Here is a 20,229-nt window from a genome sequence, read left to right as displayed (position 1 = left end):
CACTTTTGTGTCCCAAACAAAACGATTTTATTTTCCTCATGCTAATTACCCACTCATACTAGTGCTTACATTTTGGATCACATCTTTCCACAGATTATCCTGTTCTACTCTTGTTAGCAGTCTGCATATAGTCCTGAATTGTGTGTCCCTAGACTTCTAGCTATAGAAAAACAGCTGAACATATTAATCTTCCTCTCTAGAGAGAGACTACATGTGAAGTTCATGCTTTATTATGGAGTATTTAGATCGCTGTTCTCTGGAGCTGCAATTACTATTTTCTTATTTGTTTTTGTAACACAGTAGCATTCTCACTATGAAGCTCCAACATCATGAATGTAAATTTTGAAGGCTAGCGATAGCTAAAAAATAAAATGCCTCTTTCAAGCTTAAGACAGCCGTTGTTACTTCACCATTTGTTGTTCACAGTTGGCTTACCAAATATAGTAAACCATAAAGCTTAGAGAAATCTCTTTATTAAATTCAACATATTGTCTGTGCCTCCCTTTTCTTTTGCTGCCATTTCCCTCACTGGTGAGCATCGGTTCACAGTGGGGCAGCAGTGGGTTGAGAGCTGTGGCCAGTCAGTGTAACATTTCAAAACACAAACTGAAAATGTGTTGTGATGTGAATGCCTACTGTCGATCCATATGCGCTAATGCAGACTGTGGCTTGCTTTCACCATTAATGGGGTGAAAGAAACCTCAACATGCACTTGCAAGTACTTCAGGATGCAGTGAAGCTTGTAGTTATCATGAAAGTCTGAGGTGGCAGATGAAGGAAAGAATTGCCCTCTAGAAGGAAAAGAAAAGGAAAAAATATCAGTCCTTTCTCTTTTGTCTTCTAATTTCATTAAAAAAAACCCACCCCAAAACAGCAAAACAAAGGTTGTAAAGAAATAAAATACTGAGTGAGCTGCTAGATGTAAAAAACTTACATTAATGGAGAAGGGGGAAACGTTAGCAAATGTTTATGTTAGAACTATAATTCCAACTGTTTTCTTTACAGAGTTGTTTATTTTGGAGTCGTATCATTTGATAAAGTCCCTCTATCCCCAGCTTTCTTATGCTATGTGGTACAGGACAGGGCTCCTGGAGAGCTCAGCTGAAGTGGCCTCTCTGTATAGGAATATTGTCCCTTTGGCATTATTTCATACTTTGTCTCTTTGTGAAACATCAAGTGGTGTTTCACATTCGATGTCTGCTGGAACAAAGAAGGTTTTAATGTGTTGCTCAGGCTCACATAATGATCATTCAGTCATCTTCAGCATATTTGTCATCTCTGCTCGTTCTATATCTTCATGTTGGAAGGCGACATCAAGTTCAGTCAAGTCATTTGCATACCTTTTGTGTTTGGCATCATCTTATCATTAATGAAAGGTCAAGTTCCCCCCAAAAGACAGAACCAAACAACACAGCTGTACTTTTGGCTCTATGACATACTTCCTTGTACCTAGCAGCCCTTGCAGTCAAGCTGATCGGGGCACTGGCAGAGGATTTAAAGGGCATGCAAACTGAGGTGTCAGAGCACCCATTCGTAGTTCCTTTCCACTTCATGTAGTTTTACACATTTCAGGTCAGTCGCTTAAAGCACAGTTAATGCTTCTTACAATTGCTAAAATTACTGACTATGGGAATAGCATAATTCCCACATCTTGGGAATAACAACTGCCAGGGGGTTGCCGGCAAAGAGTTAATGCCTGTGGAAGAAAACTCTTGCATGTATATTCGTGGTAATTGTAGACTCATGTGAGCTTGAGCCTCATGCTACTTCCAGGCAGATCCTGTCAGGATCTACGCCATTCACCTTATAAATATCTGTTATTTTATGTATGGAAATATTTTCTGAACAATTTCCTTTAGAATTTTTAGGCTGATAGTATCACACCAATTACATGTGCTTCAGAGAGAATTCTTTTCTTTCATGAATAATAGATACTATATAATTGGGAGAGCATAGACACAAGTATTCTCATCAAAAGAATTCCAGGTTCTCCAGTCAAAATTAATACACATTCCTAGATAGGCTATGCTGGATCTTGAACCTGAATTGGTGTGACTTCCCCTATTTTCAGAATTTAAGTACTTTCCCCAAAGACTGTGGCTTTTCAGACATTATAGAAAGAAATATTTTATTACTGTCACCGTCCTTAGATGCATCTGATTTTTGCTTACAGAACTGTTTCAAATTTACTTAAAAGGCTTCTGATTTATTAGTTTTTGTCTACTGTGGATAGTGCTTCACTCTACCAGAATTTTCTGTCTGACTCAAGGCTCTTTGGGGCCTCTGGGCAAAGTGCTGTTCCATATCCCTGAGCAGTTCTCCTTTATTCATGACAAATGGGTCCAGCATAATACACCCACTGGTCAACTCATCAATCACCTGGGTGAAGAAGTTGTCTCAGGACATTCTGCAGAAACCTGGACTGCTTGCACACAGACATATTGCCCTTCCAGCAAACATAAGAATGATTAAAGTCCCCCAAGAGTACTATGACCTGCGATCACAGGGTTTCCTCCCTAAAGTAGGGTGCATCTGCTTCATCTCTTTGAGCAGACAGTCTGTGGCAGATACCTAATGTGATGTCTTCTGTTGGTTTGTCCTCTTATCCTCAAGATCTCAACTGATTTGTCACCTGTTCCAAAGCAAAGCTCCACCTACATGTGCTGTTTATTTGCTAATCCACCTCCTTGCCTTCCTGACCTGGCTTTTGTAAGGGTCTGCATCATTCTGCTGCAACATTCAGGTCATGTGAGCTGTCCATTTACAGCTTCACTAATTGCACTTTGAGAAGTACTTATTTGGAAGAAGTATCTTCTCAATGCCAGACTTGGCTGAAGTTTCCCATGAACATTTTTCTAGTTGAAGAGTCTTCCTCAAGAGGGTCCTGTTGAGAGATAAATGTATGACCTTTTATATTGCATCTACTGTCTCACATATCCTTGATTATCTGGTTATATAACACAAACTTCTGTTTAGAAACAAAGTTGGGGAACATGAGAGAATGGAAATATTTTTCCTTTTCCCAGCTTCTGATGTATAGAACTAAATGACAGGGGCATGAAAACAGATTAAAGACTCAATTAAACCTGTGGATATGAATTAGTTTCCTTTTTGTTAAGTCTTCATTTAAATCTGAATGTGGGTTCTCATTTGTTTTAGCGTTTGTCTTTATCCTCCCTTCTTCATCCCCCTTCTTCCTCCCTGACACACACACTTTTATATAGCATATAAAATTCATACACACATTTCAGGGTTTGATTGTCAGCATCAAGCACTCAGAATATCAAAGGGTCACCTTTGTCAGTAAGCAAAGGATGAGCATTTGCTTTCAAGTGCATCCATCAGGGAGTAGTCAGAAGCTGTTACTTGCCAAAGAAGCCTGATGTTTTATTCAACTATATCCCAGTAAAAACATTTCTGGATATAAGGCCAAGGTTTTGTTTTGTTTTGTTTTGTAGTTCATCTTTCAGATAGATTCCTCCTACCCCCACAGGAGAATAGAGGTTTTCTTGGAATTAGAAATGTATGTGCTCATATACCTTGATTAAGATGCTGTATTTGCTTACAGTTTAATTATGAAGCATTTTTAAAAGTTCATGATTCCAAAGAAAACATCTTGTCAGTGATTAAATAGGTAATTCTGACCAGTGATAAAGAGTAATCAACTGTCCCTGGGTGACTTCCCAGAGAAATCAAAGATAAATGAAGCTGGACATACAATACAGACTGATTTCACTAAATCTACACATCACATAATTTAAAGAATAAGGCAAATATACTAAAATTATTATTGCCGTGCATGTTTGCTGAATGTACTCTTTTAAAAAAAAAATATTTTCTCCTAATCTCAGGAGAATACCTGCTGCCATTTTCTACTATATTATTCCCTTTTTAAATTGACTAATGCAGTACAGGACAGAGGTCCCATTATAGTCAGTGGAAGGATATTAGGCTGTTGGAATTCACTTCCTCTGACTTGGAAAAAAGCTGTAAAGAAAGTTGGTGCTCTTGAATTGTAGGCAATTCAATTGTAGGTTCTAATTGAAAAATGGGGTTTAGGCATGCATCCCTTCATGAACTCCATGTATTCCCATTGAATGTCATTACAAGTCAGGCACTTAATTTTCTTTAACCTCACATATGAAAGCACACATACTACTTTCCAGGGAATTTTTAAGATACCTCAAAATGCTACTTTAGCTAATATAGCCAACCTTGGAATGCAGAAACTCCCCTGCTTGCCCATTCAAACCTTTGGTGACAGTAACCTTCATCTGGGGCATAATAACAAAAACCTGAGAACAATTAGATTTTCTACCATTGGATTAAGGATAGGCCATCCCCCCACAATCTAAATACAGCAAGCTGTGGCAAAGCCACAGTATTGCTAATCTTGATGCCAGTTAAATGATGCACAGTCTTTCCATGAACTAACACAGAACAAATTACACCCAAGGTTCTCAAATCATGTTATAATCATTGCATACAGAACTGGACATTGTTAACATTTTACTTCAGGGAGAATGTAGAAGCATCAAATGGTGATCTGTCTAAGAGTAGGCAGGAGGACTGTGACAAAAACAGTATTAAAACCTGACAGTGTGTTTGTGGTTACATGCCTGTCTTTCCCTTACATAGCTCGTGTTTTTGTCGAAGAAATACTCTTAAAGGTACTTCACTGAGTGAACCTTGTTTGTATTTTTTTTATATATACCAAGAAAATCATCAGTGATGTCTCAGACTAAGTTTCCCATTTAGTCTTTAAGTCTGACTGTTGATGCCAATGACTGACTGCTCAGTTAGGGTGGTAGATTGGCAGTGGTGGCAATATCTGTCTCCTAATACGCCTCGTATAGCTCTTTCAAGCATTCAGAGGCTTGAATTTTCATTCCTGATCACTGAATTGTATACACTAGATAAAATAGTTTTTAAATCTATTCTAAACTTCTGCTCAGCTATTCAAGAGAGGTCTCCTAGTACCTGAGCTAGGTTGTGACAAGTCTAGAGTTGGCTAAGTCATTTCTACTTTTTAGTAAGTGAATGCTAATGTGTAAACTGAAGCAAATCCTCATGTCTATCAGGTCCTTTTGCTACTCCACAGTTGGAAAACACTAGCAAAAATAAATAATGCTTGCTTTGACAAAGAAATCCAGGTGATTAAATAGATGGACCAAAAGCATAAAACGGATTTTAGACTGCCTTGGCCTTCCTTGAGAGAAGAACAAGATCTCCACGCTTTTGTGAGGGTAATTGCAGAAGTCTGTATGATGATCTATTGTTACCAACACTACTGTTCAGCTGAAGAGAGCTCTTTGATCTTTCAAAGGCATACTGAAGCCCAACTGCTCTAAGTAAAACTGGGAAAATTCATATATACAACCCATGGATTTTTTTTTTTTTTTTTTAAGTGAGAGGTCAGTTATTACTCAGAATTGTTTTGAATTCCTTAGAGTCTGAAAGGAAGACTGCTTCTTTCTTAGTATTATACAGTAGTTCAAAGAATAGCAAGAAGTTTGATAAAAGGACATGAAACTCAAGGGCCCATATGTATAGGGATCAGACTTGACACCACGGTCTCTTGTTCCTTACAAATTAAAGACCTATTTGTCTTTGTAAAGGCAAACTTTGTAAATTCCTGCTATAATTTGGCTTAGAGATAAGAGGAAGAGGAACAAATAAAACTGCATTACCACAGAAATGCTAAGTAGCACTCAGCTCAGGAGAACATGGAGGTACCTTTACATGGTTTGTAGCTTTGCCAGATGCTCATTAAGATCTGATAATCAGTTGCCCCTAGAGAGAAGGGCCATCAGAATGAGGTACCTTGCTAGTTTGATGTACTGCAGCACAGGACAAAAGCTCTTGTGCCAGTATCCCTGTTTAATCACAATGAAGAGCAGAAGCAGCTGGGGAGCCCTAGAGGAAGAAGACTTGAGACGCCCCAGACAATGTGGAACAGATTGACATATTCCAACTGATTTTTTGCAAAGCTGATTAGCTGTGGCTGCATGTTTGCACTTCAGGTTAGAAAACCCATTTGTGATTTTGAAGGGTATGTAATAAAGGTGTGAGTCACCAGAGTATGGATGTTTATTCTTAGTTCCATGCATTTAAAAGAGAACAACAGGTTCCCAACCACACTTTGGGCAGCCTGTTCCTTAAACCAAGGATTCCAACATCAGCCAAACTGTAGTCCCTGTCTATCTCAGGCCATGTGGGCTCACATATGGCCCTCAAAGAAAGAGACTTCCAGCCGGCCTGAAGGGTGTGAGCCTGAGGTTCCAAAGTGAAAGAACACGTTACATCTTGTCTCTGGTCCAGTGACCAATTCTTACTCCTTTGCCCTTTATATCTCTTATCCTTTTTATTTTTTTTACTCCAACAGCCTATATTCTTATGGTAGTGACTTTTTTGTGTTCTATTTGTTTTGAAATCAAATGCCTCTGTCTTTTATACTTAGTTTGCCTTTCGAGTACCTGGTTGCTTCTGAATCTTGAAATATGCTTAGTGGTTTTTGTTCTGTTCATTTTCTGAATGTGTTCATCTCCACAAAACCAATTTTCGCCTCACTTAGTGTCATTCATTTATAGGGAACAGACTGGCACTGCTGCTTTTGAGAATGAACGTGAAAGTTCACTGACATTTTGATACTCTCAAGAAACAGAAAGACAACATCGCCGTGATATTTTTTTTAATTTCTCCTGTAATTCTTAATATCAGGACAATATGTTTTGCAGATGATACTGCTGTTACTGAACACTTACAGCTTTTTTCGCTGTTTGTAGTGGGTGCAATTTTAGCTTTTTTTTTTTTGTTCTTCCATCTCATGGCTGCTTTCTTCTTTCTTTTTTTTTTTTTTAAAGCCAATACTTCGGTTAAAGGGTACCCATACAGAATATTGTTGTTTTACCCTTTGCATGTTATGCACTGAGGTGGTTATCTTAATAAAGCATTTAACTTATGTTTTAATAGTTCAAGTATGGAATTCCCATATCCTGTACTGTTTTTTATTAGTAATATTTCAATATTTACTGAGTTTTTCTGCTAATCTGCCTGTTTGCATGGAACCAGGGCTGATACGCATTTTGTAAACAAGGTGTCTTGCAGATATGTTCTTTCTATAAAATCACAGCCTGCTATGTATTATTATATTAATAGGATTCCACAGCAGAGTGAGCCAGGTTTTGAGGTATTCTTGGGTTTGCTATACTAACTCTTATGGATCAAAAAAGTAAGCACAATCAAATAGACATAGTATATATTTCAGTAACTCCAAAGAAACCAACACCCTAAAATGCAGGAACCTCCTATAATCTCAGTAATTCTTCAGTGCTATATTGCATTAATTTTTATAAATTTAATATTTTCAATCAGGAGTTCGACTACTCGATCCTGGTAAATCCGTTCCAACTCAACATATTCAGTAATTCTATGATTCTTGATTTCAGTCTTATCCTTTATTATATAATATTTTTCTCATAATATTTACTCAAATTATGAGAGTAGTAAAAGAGAGCTATTTAAAATGGAAGGAATAAAAACAGGAAAAAAAGGCAATATTCATGAAATAAGAGTTATTAAGAAAAAGATCTAATAGACAATGCATGGTCATAAAATGGAAAGAGAAGGAGCAGGAGAAAGAGAAAAATCCTGAGTGTTTTAGTCAGGAAGAACTAGTTTGATACTGCAATGAAAATAGCAAATCTTTGTACAATCTAACGCAGATTGTTCCAGGATCTATGTGTGTTGTTACAGACAGAAGGCCAATTGAAATGCAGCATTTACAGAAAACCAGCTAGGAGCATCAGCCCTTCTTATCTGGCCTTTTCTTCACTGGCTCTTTTTGGAATCCACTTGACTTGAAAACAAGATACTGATGTTTCCAGGTTTCCAGCTGAGGACTCAGAGGTGCCTATTTTGCAAGCAAAGGCTGTATATAGGCTGGGAGTCTAGCAAAAAAAAGAGAGCATATGGAATTGTTATCTATAAATGCAGGATGAGGAAGAATATATGTATGTGGGAGGAAGCTCTTAAAACAGAAAAATAATGCTGGCACAAAAACAGCACATCTAGTTCGGCAAACAAGATCTTTTCTGATCTCTATAGCAGCACTTTCTTCAAACTGGAACTGTGTACCTGTTGCACCTCTTTCTTTGCTAGGCATGGTGAGAGCCAAGCAAGATAAAACTACATTAAAAACCTCAAGCACTCAGGAATCAGTCACACTGAACCATATTCAGGTTTACTGTATTAACTATAGTACAGGAACTGTACTTACCATACTAAACTAATCACTTACTGTAGTTAGCCAATTCAATTACTCTGTAAACTGTGACATCTGTAAGGTCAAGAAAGTAATTAAAAATGAAGACTGCTGATTGTTTAGGATAGCAGATCTCAGGTTAGTGAGGAGATACAAAAGAGTGATAATCTACTTTAGGTACCTATGGTAACAGTTTAAATACAGCCCCTGTGTAAAAGCATTACTCCTGACAGCTGTACATCAGGAACCATGGTGCCGTGATCAGATAGCACTGGGTCTGTTCACATTTCTTTTTAATCTTGTCAAATATTTTTAATTGGTTTACTTTCTTTGAAAGTGGCAGTGTGAATCTTTCTTCAAAGTCTGTTTCTTGATTTTTGAGGCTACAGAGTATAAATCTTACTAAAATCTTCAAATTTCTTTATATAAGAGTGGAAAGGAATCATCTCTTCTAGTTTCTGTAAGCACCAAGATTTGGAATCACTGTAGCATCTTTCTCCCATTGTCTTCCAAACTACTTTTAAGCATCTAGCTATCTGATCATCAGCTTCAGCAGTCTAGCCTCTATCTCTGTCCACTGGCCTCCTCTAAATAGTTCTAAAGCCATTAACTTATTTCAGTTAATTTTATAGAGGAATAAATGTGTCAAAATCATTAATCTCATGTACAGTTTGAAGAACAGTAGCTACATCAGGCAAATAAACCTACTTTTTGCCTTGACTGTCTGGTCAGCTGGCTGTTCCATAGATACACACATAAACCACCACCAACTATGGTCCATGATGGTTCTTCTCCAGGAAGCATGTAGGGAACATGAATAGTACCATTTTGCAGTTTCTAGAGGAGAGAATTTAAAGACAAGGGCCAGAACAGGAAGTAGCCAGCACCATGCAGTGAGGTGAGTGATATGAGGGAGACAGGAGGCTTTGGCTTAGGGCTAAATTGGATAGGGGGGGTATGTGGTGTTTCTGTAGGGAAGGATCCAGAGCTTAGCTTAAAGGAGACCAAAACCACCATGGCTCACACATCCACAGGAAATCTGTCATTTCTGGTGATGCTGGATCTCTTCATGGACCTTCTGAAATATCTTTTGGAAGAAAGGATCTTTTATGTCTTGAAATAAATTATTTGTGTATGTGTTTGCCCATGATATATTTTGTGTATATGGAGGTATATGGAATCCATATGTAGTGTTTGGGGGGGGGGGCGGATTGTGCATTGGAAAGAAGTCTATACCTAAACTTCAGCAAAATACATATAAATATTACCTAATGCACAAAGCCAGTGACATTTTCCTCTTAACACAGAGTCACCAAGTAGAGCAAAAAGGTTTGGTGCTGATTATTTGAGGATACTAAAGGAGTTGGTTATTATAGTAATTAAGGGGTTTTGTTGATGCTATAGGGGTAAAGAGCCCCAGGAGAGCCAAGGAAGAGTGTAAGGTTGTTATTACTCTTACTATTACAGTATTAGCAGTCTCTTTTTGCATGCTTTGTTTTTTCTGAATGCTTTGGTATTGTGCTGTGAAACCTCACACAATACATGTAGTTGAATTTGTTCATTATTAGACAGTATTTTGGTGTTCGGATATATTAAATTTGGAGCAAAATCATGTGCTATGAATACTCACAGGAGTAAAAACATGATTCTCTATGTTAGCCACCTACCAACTGCTTGCTTACTATTTTAATAGTTGATCTCCATTAATGTGTTAGGAAACAAAAATGTGACCACACCAACTCCAGAATATCAAGTCCCTCGTAAAAATAGAAACAAATAATAAGATGCAACAGGCAGTTTATTTGTGGATAACTGTGGGTTGATGGTTCAGTGTGTACATCCCAAGGTCAGTTGACTTTGATCTTTGCAGAGATTCAGTAACTGCTCTGAAATTCAGTGACAAGCATGTTATATTCACAAAAGGAAAGGGAACTTGGTCTGTAGGGTGAATAGAAAACCATTTTACCCACTGAATTGCCAGGTATCGTAACCAGCAATATGACATTAGTGGGAGCTAAACTGCAATTTACAGCTGTCTTTCATAACCTAAAGCCACTTCATGAATGAGATTAACTATGCTGTTTAAATCAGCGTTGCAGAATGAGGTAGAGGAGGGGTGTTATTTAACTCTGGAGAATAGCCATGGCCTGCAATTTCAGTTTTTTGGAATTTAATTACCACAGCAGTAGAAGTACATTTTCAGTAGAACCTTGTTACAAATATCCGTACTAGGAAGCCGCTTCTCTCTGGTGTATTCCATTTAAACACACAAGAAAGTTAGTGGTTAGTCTTAACCTATTAAAACATATGGGGTCTCACTTCAATTATTCCGTTTTGGTCCTGACGTTTCATAAAGTTTCATATCAAGGTGAATTTAGCATGTTGAGAAAAGGGCCCAAAATTCAGGGCCCAGCCCTGACTGTCCCTGTCCCTCTGCCCAGAGCCCAGGACCCCAAGTCAGCCCCATGGCCCTGCCCCAGAAACACCACAGCAGGAGCAGTCTCCAGCTCCCCACAGCCCTGCCCAGGCATCACAGGAGGTGCCCAGTACCCAGTACTGGGGCTGTCCTGGTCTCCTGTGGCTGCCCTGCTCCTGTCTGGGGTGGTGGGACAGGCCATGGCTGCCAGGCCTTGCCATCGCCCACCTGGGGAGATGCTATTCCCTGCACCACAGCAGTTTATAGTCCTGTTGCAATAGCACTTGGAAGATGCCCTTAAATTCTTCCCACGTGCTTTGCTGAAGGAATTCCTGAGTGTGTAGAATGGGTCCAACTTAATTTTTTAAATCCTGGTAAAGTTTTCCTGGAGTATTACTTTAAAATGAAGCAATGCTACCTGTTGGAGATGAACATAAATGCTGTCAATATATTCAGTCCAGAAAAAAATAAAAAAAAATAAAATGTTCATGTAAAAGTACTTTGAGCAGATATTTCATGTCCCTTTTTCTTGATGTCGTGCTGAAGACAGTCCATCTTCCCTTGGATATTCTGGAAGGGTCTGCCAGAGATACTGTGGAGAACAAGGCTACTCTGGATTGTGGCTAATTTTGAGAAAAAAAAACCCCAAACCAAAGAACGACCAGCTCTTACTTTAAAGTTAGTATGTATATGACAACAAGCAGAATGTCTGATAAAAGGAGCTATTGCTGTAGTCCTGAGGGCTCTTAAAACACCTCTTCCTTCAGGAGGAATGAAACCTTCCCCATGTCCAGGCATATGTATTTGAATGGTTTGGGCCAGGACATTTGGGAGGAACAGGAGAAAGATAGGGGCTGGAGAGTTTTCTCTGACTGTAAGTCATTAAAAGCAAACCAGATGGTTCACTTTACAGTGGTATTAAAGCAAAATGAGTAAAAGTGTGCCTAGGGCATAGTAAAATCTTTAATTTGTCATTTATCCTCAGCCTTAGCCAGTGATTGATGGACAGTGTTTCAAGATTGTCCAGATTAGATTCTGAATGAATCAATTTATTATAATATTAATACAGTGCAATTGCTGATGCATTTACTTTTTATTGCTCTTCACCATTTTGCTTACCTTTTGGGTATTGCTCAGTTCAGCCACCAGTTGAAATGAGCACCCTTCAGTAACACTTAGTTCCCACGGAAGTAAAAATTTTGTCTTAAAGTGGAGTCTTTAAAATATTGGCTGAAGTAACTTTGCCTTGAGGAATGGTAATATGATACAGCCCAGATTATGTGAGTGCTGTCTCCCAAACATTTTATTCTATCCTGTGACTATGTGCCATGGCCCTTTTATTTGACTAACTTCATGCAGAGCATAATGGACACTCTTTTGCAATATGGGTGAGTAAACAGAGTGAAGCTATAATATCTTGTGTTGGCTAGCAACAGTCCTGCTAAAAGCATCTGCAGTATAATTTATGCACATACTTCATTACAGCAAACTTTCTTTGCAATGAGGTGTCTGGGTAGTGAAAAATAACTTCAACTTAAAAGGAAAATGGGGTTGTTATTACCATTCATTTCATCCTCATAGCCTCACAGTGGTGCTAAGTTTTATATACAAAACCCATCAACTGTATTTTTAACTACATCTCACCTCCAGGCCTTTCATCAAGACTCAATTTGCACTATTTTTTTTCCTTTAATTTTATTTGAATTTTTTTTTTTTTAACCTGGTAACAGTAGCAATTTCCCTCTTCATACAGGTCACACAAAGAAAATATTACTTCCAAGATAAACTGATACTTAAGAAAAAGTAAAAGAGAAGATTGTCTTTACCTGGGTAGAACTTTTCTACCAAAGAAAGAGTCAAGGACAGATAAAGTAATCTAAAATAATAAATCTTTCTTCTTTTTTTTTTTTTTATATTTTCCTCACAAAGGAATGTTGCATATTTATTATCTTTGAGAAATGTTTCTAGAGATCTGCTTGGCTTTTTTTTTTTTTCTGAATAGAAGGGAAAAAAATCCAAACTATTTTGGTAATATAGTCATTGTCCCAGGAATTAAGCAGGTGATACAGGTCTGTCCCACAAGTACTTTATGGTGACAACTATCCTCCTTTACTGTAATCAAATAAATTTCAGTCATACTTTTAGAGACCCTTTGTGAACCAGGTTCATGAGGCCACACGTGATGATACGCAGTAAGTTCATTGTTGGTTTGAAGAACAAGCATTCAGCCAACCTTAACTCTCTGTGACACACATGTAGGACATGACCTCCCCCAGGTCAAGTTATCACAGTAAATTATCCACGTACAGGCTGGCTAACTGAGCACTTAGTTTGTAGGAAAGCTGTAAAACTAAAGATACCCAAGTTGGAAAGGTTTATGTCAGAAGGAGCTTTTTTTTTCAAAAGTTAGTGATTTAGATGGCGGTCTAAAGATTGAACCTTGGATGAGGATCATCTCATTCTCAGTGTTGATGACACTGAGATATACTTTGTCTTGGTATCCAGAATCACAGTGGGTCTTACACAGGTGGGTTAATTTTGGAGGAGAAGTGGAAATTTAATAAACAATTGACATGAAAATACGAAGTTTCCATTTTTAGTTCTTTAAGTAGTCTAGGCTAGTTAAAGAATATTATGGAAAACTATTCCCAGTGGTTCCAACACCTTTTCTATCTTGACCTTTTTTTGCTGCTTTGTTCGTTGAAACCAAGTTTAATTAAAATGGTGACAAAAATGAGCTTTGAGAGTTCAGCCTTTACCAAGTCTCAAAACAGCACACTATTCCATGACTCATATGAATTAATAATAGTCTGTTACTGAGGGCTGTTTTTGTGCCATTCTGATACAGACAAACAGGCTTTCAAGGCAGACAGAAATTGAATTTTTGATGTGAAACAATCATAAAAATACACAGTTTTAAAATAAAATTATTTTCATGCCTTTTCTGTTGCAGGTTGCCTTTAAGGAAAGTTCTATTCAAACAACCTATTGAAATTGCATCCTGCAGTAGACTTCTAGTCTGACTTCTGAACAAGCTGGTCTGATAGATGTTTTTTAGAGTCTGAAGCTATGTCTAGTAAATAATGTAATTCCTCTAGGCCCCCCGGCCAAGGAAATTGGCTAACTGAATAGGACTCAAGAGACCTGAACTCTATTCCAAATTTCAAGACTAGCCTTCTGGGAAACTTTGTTATCCAAAAACAGAGCAAATGGTATTGACTGGTTTTGTGAAGGGATGTGAAATCTGTTTATGAAAAATTCTGCACAGAACCTAGTTATTGCTATTCTTATTATCAAGAGAAAGGGCTCTGTGCAAAATTACACAGAATACCCATTTTCTCCCTGAAGGAGAAAATTAAGAAGAGCGCTTCAGCATGTCTGCTAATGATTAACCATGCCAAAGTTACAATATTTTGCATTATTGGACAGTCTTGGAATGTGTGGTGACAGAGAGTTTTACCCTTAAAGGCAGAGTTTTTGCATGGAGAATGCTTTCTCTAGGGATCATTGGCATATGCACACACAGTGGAGCTCTGTGCCACCAAGTGTGTTGTCTGTGGATTTCTGATCTGAGCAGAAAGTTGGAGGAATCCCAAAACATTGACCATATGGTCATGCTGGAGGCTGCCCTTCCAGCATGGTAGGGGCATAGCCAGGCACTGCTGGAGTCTATGCCAAGATTTTTAAATCTACAAATCTTTCTGTCCTCTGCATGCTATCCAGCAATGCTAAGTGCTTTGCAACACGCTCAACCAGGGGTTTTTTTTTCTAACTTTTATTGAGGAAAAGAGAAGCAAAGAGCTGGTTGAGAAAGTCCAGCTCTTCTGACTCATAAACATGTTTTCTCTATGAAAGAAATTATTTCCAGGAATCTGCTGCCTAACAGGTTTTTTTTCTCCATTAGTTTCAGTACCTATGCTCTTTGGAAGCCATTTTAATGTTTCATTTTGTTAAATTTTTATTTTCTGTAACAATAAAATAAATTGTAGTTGAGTAGCCTGCATTTTAAGGCCGGGGGAATAAATAAGGCTTTATCGAAGGAATGCCCATAGGGGTATGATTTAGTCAGTTACATGTTTTGTGCCACTCAACAGCATTTCAAGAGATGTGGAAATCATCTGGGGAAATAAAAGATGATGGTTTGGGCAGCTCATGCTTTGTATGCTAATTGCCATCATTCTCTTCTTTCCCTTTCCCCCACCATGTTTCAGCTTTGTCCATGCCCCTTTGGATAAGGCAACTGATCACTTCCAGTGCTGTAATGGTCTATTATACCTGCCTGCCTCTGCCCTTAGTTTGCCAGATCTGTGAATGCATGTATTTATCTGCTGTTTGTATATGTGTTTGATAGATTACTTTATTGTACACTATGTGATATATTACATAATGTCCATGGGGCATAAGAGCCAAGCACCCGGAATTTAAACTCAAGAAATAGCTTGACTGGCCACTTTTTAATTCTTTGCTTACTTCAGTTCCCAAATCCACTGGTTTTCCACTGTACAATATCATTGCCCTATATAATATTCCTAGTATTCCACCTAAGCCACTAGCATTTGGATTTGATTGATGTATATTTAGCTTGGGAAATTGGTCTGCAGCTTCACTTTGTGGTTATCCTCAGGCAATTTCTTACAATATTGCAGACCATTTCAGTTCTGACATCAAGACACAACTCTATCTACTCACTGCTTCTACTATAGTATCAACTCATTTCCCAAAAGCAGTGTACAGCCTTCTGGCTGAGTATTACTGATAGGAAAGCATATATCATGATATCAGTTAAAGTATCTAGAATTGTGTCCCAAATATTTATTTATTTATTTTCCTTTCTTTTTTTTTTTTTTTTTTTAATTCCCATTTCACCACCAGCTGCATTCAGACCAGGATAAAGGAGATGGATCACTTAAATACATCCTTTCTGGAGATGGAGCAGGAGACCTCTTCATTATCAATGAAAACACTGGTGACATCCAGGCCACAAAGAGACTAGACAGGGAAGAAAAGCCTGTATACATACTCCGTGCCCAGGCTATAAACAGAAGGACTGGAAGACCAGTGGAACCAGAATCTGAGTTCATCATTAAGATCCATGATATCAATGACAATGAGCCAATGTTTACAAAGGACGTTTACAATGCCAGCATTCCCGAAATGTCAGATGTTGGTAGGTGCTAACTAATAACTGATTTCAGTGTCTGGTCTGGCGTCTTTCTGTGGAGTTATTGAAGAGCCCAGAGTTTACAAGTGTTGAAGAGAGACATCTGCTGTTTGAGTCTGGAGTAATAGCACCTCAGACATTTAAAAAACATAAAAATCCAGGAAAATAGTGGCAACGATTTGCTGGAATAAGAGGTGGCAGCTGGGTATGCTCCCTCTGTTTTAGCACAAAAAATACATGTTGATACTGTCTGGTTTAACGTCAATGAAAGTGAGTCGAGCTCCTTTACACAACCCCAGAGTTTAATACACATTGTTAATACGGTTTAGTAGCAGTGTAGTAATACGGTATTCCATGGTCACCTGTGTCAATGCCACTTCTAGATCTGTTCAGCAACCCTTCTTTAGTTCAGGAAAGTAAACAAAATGGAAAAGGGTAGGTAGAGAAGGGGTTGTACACATTTCTGTCACCCACTGGTTCTCAGATATGCCATTAACTTCCTATAACCTTTGTTGTTCTTTCCATTCAAAAAAAAAAAAGAGCTCCAGAGTCCCTTGAAGTCCACTGAAATATTTCTATTGATTTAAAATATATTGAGCTGTAAAAATCAATTAAGACAAGAAAAAGAACTTCCTTGGAAAATTATTTTAAGATGGGATCTTTTCCTGAGAAGTTGACAGGTTTTGATTCTTTGATTCTTAGGGAGATGATTTTGATTTCTTTGTCAGAGAGCAATGGATGGTTGAATTCCAAGAAGCACATTTCTAATTTGAAATAATGTCCAGGGAGAGAAGCATTAATTAATCATGATCAAGAATGAGATTAAAATAAAGCTCAAGCAATATGAAAATAAAGACTTCGGGGCATACTCTCTCCCCTCATTCATGGGACTTGTCATGTGGATGAAAACTCATCTGGTGAAGTGAGAACCTAGTATTCACATTTTAATATGTGAACACCGTATTCACAAATGGTTTTAAATGCCAAAATCTAAGCTAACTTTTTGTTTCTTAACACTTTGCCTAGGATTCAACACCATTTCTTTCTCTAGAAGACACATGAAAAACTGTATTTACATTCCTCTGTCAAATACATTACGAGCATGAGTAAATTTGCAAAAGTATATTCTAGACCTAGATTCAGATTCCGAATGCTTTCAATATCTGGAGAAGGGTGCTTTTCTGTTTCCTTCATGAGAAACACGATGAAGGATCCACATATCAATAACTGTGTGTTTGAATGAGTTGAGAATAAGACAGGTATCATTTTGAGTTTATGTCCTTCATGAACAGAGAAAATTCTACAAAATAAGATATTTCTAACTTCCTGCCACAAGTCTAACTTGAACATGAATTATTTTTTTCTCTACATCATAAACTGCCTTGGCCGTGAAAAAACCTAATAATTTTTATTTTTTTTTAATATTTCATTGCAGGTACCTTTGTTGTGCAAGTCACTGCAACTGATGCCGATGACCCTACTTATGGCAACAGTGCTAAAGTTGTCTACAGCATTCTCCAGGGACAACCATATTTCTCCGTTGAATCTGAGACAGGTCAGGGGACCTTATCTGTCATTCTCTGACAATATCTGTAATTCAAAATGACATGCTAAGCCAAGCTAGGATATATTAGTAAAAACTTTGAAGAGATTACATCTTACTCAGTGCAAAATCTGACAAATTTAATAGAGTGATGCATCTGTAAACATGACAACTACAATATTTTAATCTTACCAGCAAAGTCTAATAAATACAATTAGTACTGGATGTGAATCAGTTTTCAATCATTTTTAACAAGCAGTGGGTACGGACACTGCAGTGGATGCTTAAATTAAACCAAATAGGTTGGCTTTTAGATGAAAGAGAGCAACAGGTGGGTGTGGAAAAAAGTGCTTAATCCTCATAGATCTTGATAATGGCTAAATTAAGACTAAGGGTTTGTTCAGGTGAGGTTTTTTTCTCCGTCTGCTTCTTCAAAACTTGTTTAAAGTAATCATAATTTCTGTACATCTGCAACATATCACTTTAATGCTAATTTTATGAAAGAAATCTTAATTAAGAGTAATGATGGAAGAGGTAAAATTGACTGTTGCGCTAAACTAGAAGATCACAAATAGAATCCCAAAGTTCTGAGTTCTGTTTTTGGAAGATGTTTAAATTACACACAGTGACTCGAATTTTTAATGGTCTGACTAACAGACAGCTTTGGAACCTGTGCATGTACAACATACATATTCTGTCTGATTGAATCTGGTGTACCATTGACTACCTGAGAATATAGGTAGTCTCTTCCCAAGCTTTCTGACTAAGTTTTCCAAAAAGAAACAAATAATCTCAAGAAACTCCTTCAGTGGAAACATCCACTGTGTTAGGTCGCTGGAAGCTTGGGAAATTGGTTCTCCTCAGCATGCTTACAGGAAAGAAATAGATTATCCCAGGCAATCAGGTTTAGGATTGTTTCTTACATAAATCTTAGAAGCTCAGGCAGGGAGAAGGAAAGAGAGACTGTATGTCTCAAACTGAAACCTGAGCTGAAAGGGTGTGCACAGTTCTGAAAAGGGAGAGAGCCAAGTTCAAAGGGAGCTTCCCTTCAAGCACAAGGTATTGGATAACACAAGCCAGGATTTTTGCACTGATGCACTTTTTCTGACTTTGACAGTACAGTATGTGCTCTTCCAGACTTACAATAAGGATAAAGTAGCTGGGAGTTCACCACTAATAAACTTCTATCGAGAGGTTTTTATGGGGCACGGGAAGCTAAGTAAACCACAGTCTTGATCTTCCTGCCATGGAAATCAATTGCAGAACTCCTAGAGTGAAACATGTCCCTTTCAAAGCCACTGTGAATTTTGTCATGGATTTCCGTACTTGAATTTCACCCCTTTTGCCTACAAAGGAGTCAGTTCTCACCTTAAGAGACCCAGTGAGAAGGCAAGCATTTTGCTTCATGGTAAATCTGAATGATTGAATTTCAATAGGAGTTGGCTTTATAACTGATACTTGTGCCTTTGAAGAAGGAAGTGACTGGCAAATCGTTTCAATCGATGTATAAATAGAAATATATATACTCAGGCATGTTTGGATGCTCATAGTGTTCTTAATTAATTTTGCTTCTTCCATTTAATGTTGTTGCACTCTTTAATGGTGTCTTGCTGAAGTTAGCTCTTCTTTTTTTTTACCACATCTGTCAAAATAATGAACAAACAGCTTTTTTCCAGTTCAATAAGAAATTTTAGCATGGAGCTGAAAGAGGGTAAATAGTGATGTAAAATAACACAGCTCACAAATAACTAGAACATCTTTCTGTGGGTACCACTAATACTGTGTCTGTCACATAGGCAGTAGCCTGAGATGTGGCATGACAAGTCTGTAATTTAATGAACCATCTCATAACAGTAAATATTTGTACTGGACAAAGTTTACTTACTACACAGAGATTGTTTCGTTCTTTTAATAAGAATTTCCATCAAAGTCACTACCTGTGAACTCCCCACTCTTCAATTTTCATATTTACAGGCATTATTAAAACTGCTTTACTGAACATGGACCGTGAAAATAGGGAGCAATACCAAGTGGTCATCCAGGCTAAAGACATGGGAGGCCAGATGGGCGGATTATCAGGAACCACCACCGTGAACATCACATTGACTGACGTAAACGACAATCCACCTCGCTTCCCCCAGAGTATGGAATATTTACATTCCATGTTGTAACACTAAAATGGACAAAAAATGGTTCTTGTTTTGTTTTTTGTTCACCTTAGGTGTTGTTTTTCCATTGTGAATTTATTGAGTATCAAACTTCCTTTAGGAAAGCAAAAGAGAGCACATAACTAAGTAATAGCATCATGCCAAGGTTAATTGCTGTAACTGGGAAACAAATATTTAATATTTTTACTCCATTTGCAGTTGACAGTCTTGAGAGGTGAATTAATGTGCAGAAACAGCTTCCGTTTTTCCTACCTGTTAAGTAACTCTGATCACCGTGATCTGTATTTCTTGTTTGCTATTATTTCTTTCAGACTTTGTGATTGATTGCAGTTTAAGGTATCTGTTGTAATCGAATATATTTAAGTTTTGAAATAAATGTATTTAAGTATGCAAAAATACCCCAAGAGCAAATTCAGTAGAAATGAGTATTTGTAACCAGAAAGCATTTGCTTCAATGAATTTTCCTATATTCTTTGCATACAGAAAGAAAAGCACATACATAAATATATCAGGTATTTCTGCCTATTTACTTCCCCTGTCTCAAATAATTCGGTAGATACACGTGTGATACTTATGGGAATCAATTGAGCAAGCTCTCTTAGAAAGTAATTCCTACTAATGACCATTCATTGCCTTAAGGGATTCAAAGTGATTCAGCTTTCATCCTCTTCTCTTTCC

The 20,229-nt window shown here is 37.7% G+C and overlaps 1 protein-coding gene across 3 annotated transcripts in view; it reads left to right on the top strand.

The window, feature by feature from the left end:
- Positions 1 to 20,229, top strand: part of LOC103618744 (cadherin-6) — a 104,005-nt gene that overhangs the window by 59,084 nt on the left and 24,692 nt on the right. For all 3 annotated transcript variants that reach the window (XM_017738731.1, XM_017738732.1, XM_008637178.2), the window contains exons 3-5: positions 15,552 to 15,846; positions 17,276 to 17,395; positions 19,358 to 19,525. In XM_017738731.1, coding sequence (XP_017594220.1) covers positions 15,552 to 15,846; positions 17,276 to 17,395; positions 19,358 to 19,525 — 583 coding nt within the window. The remainder of the gene's footprint in view (positions 1 to 15,551; positions 15,847 to 17,275; positions 17,396 to 19,357; positions 19,526 to 20,229) is intronic.

This window comes from Corvus brachyrhynchos, unplaced genomic scaffold (assembly GCF_000691975.1).
Source record: "Corvus brachyrhynchos isolate BGI_N302 unplaced genomic scaffold, ASM69197v1 scaffold23, whole genome shotgun sequence".
Classification (NCBI taxonomy): Eukaryota; Metazoa; Chordata; class Aves; order Passeriformes; family Corvidae; genus Corvus; species Corvus brachyrhynchos.
Note: the sequence above shows the minus strand (reverse complement) of the source record. Positions and strands in the feature narration are given on the sequence as shown.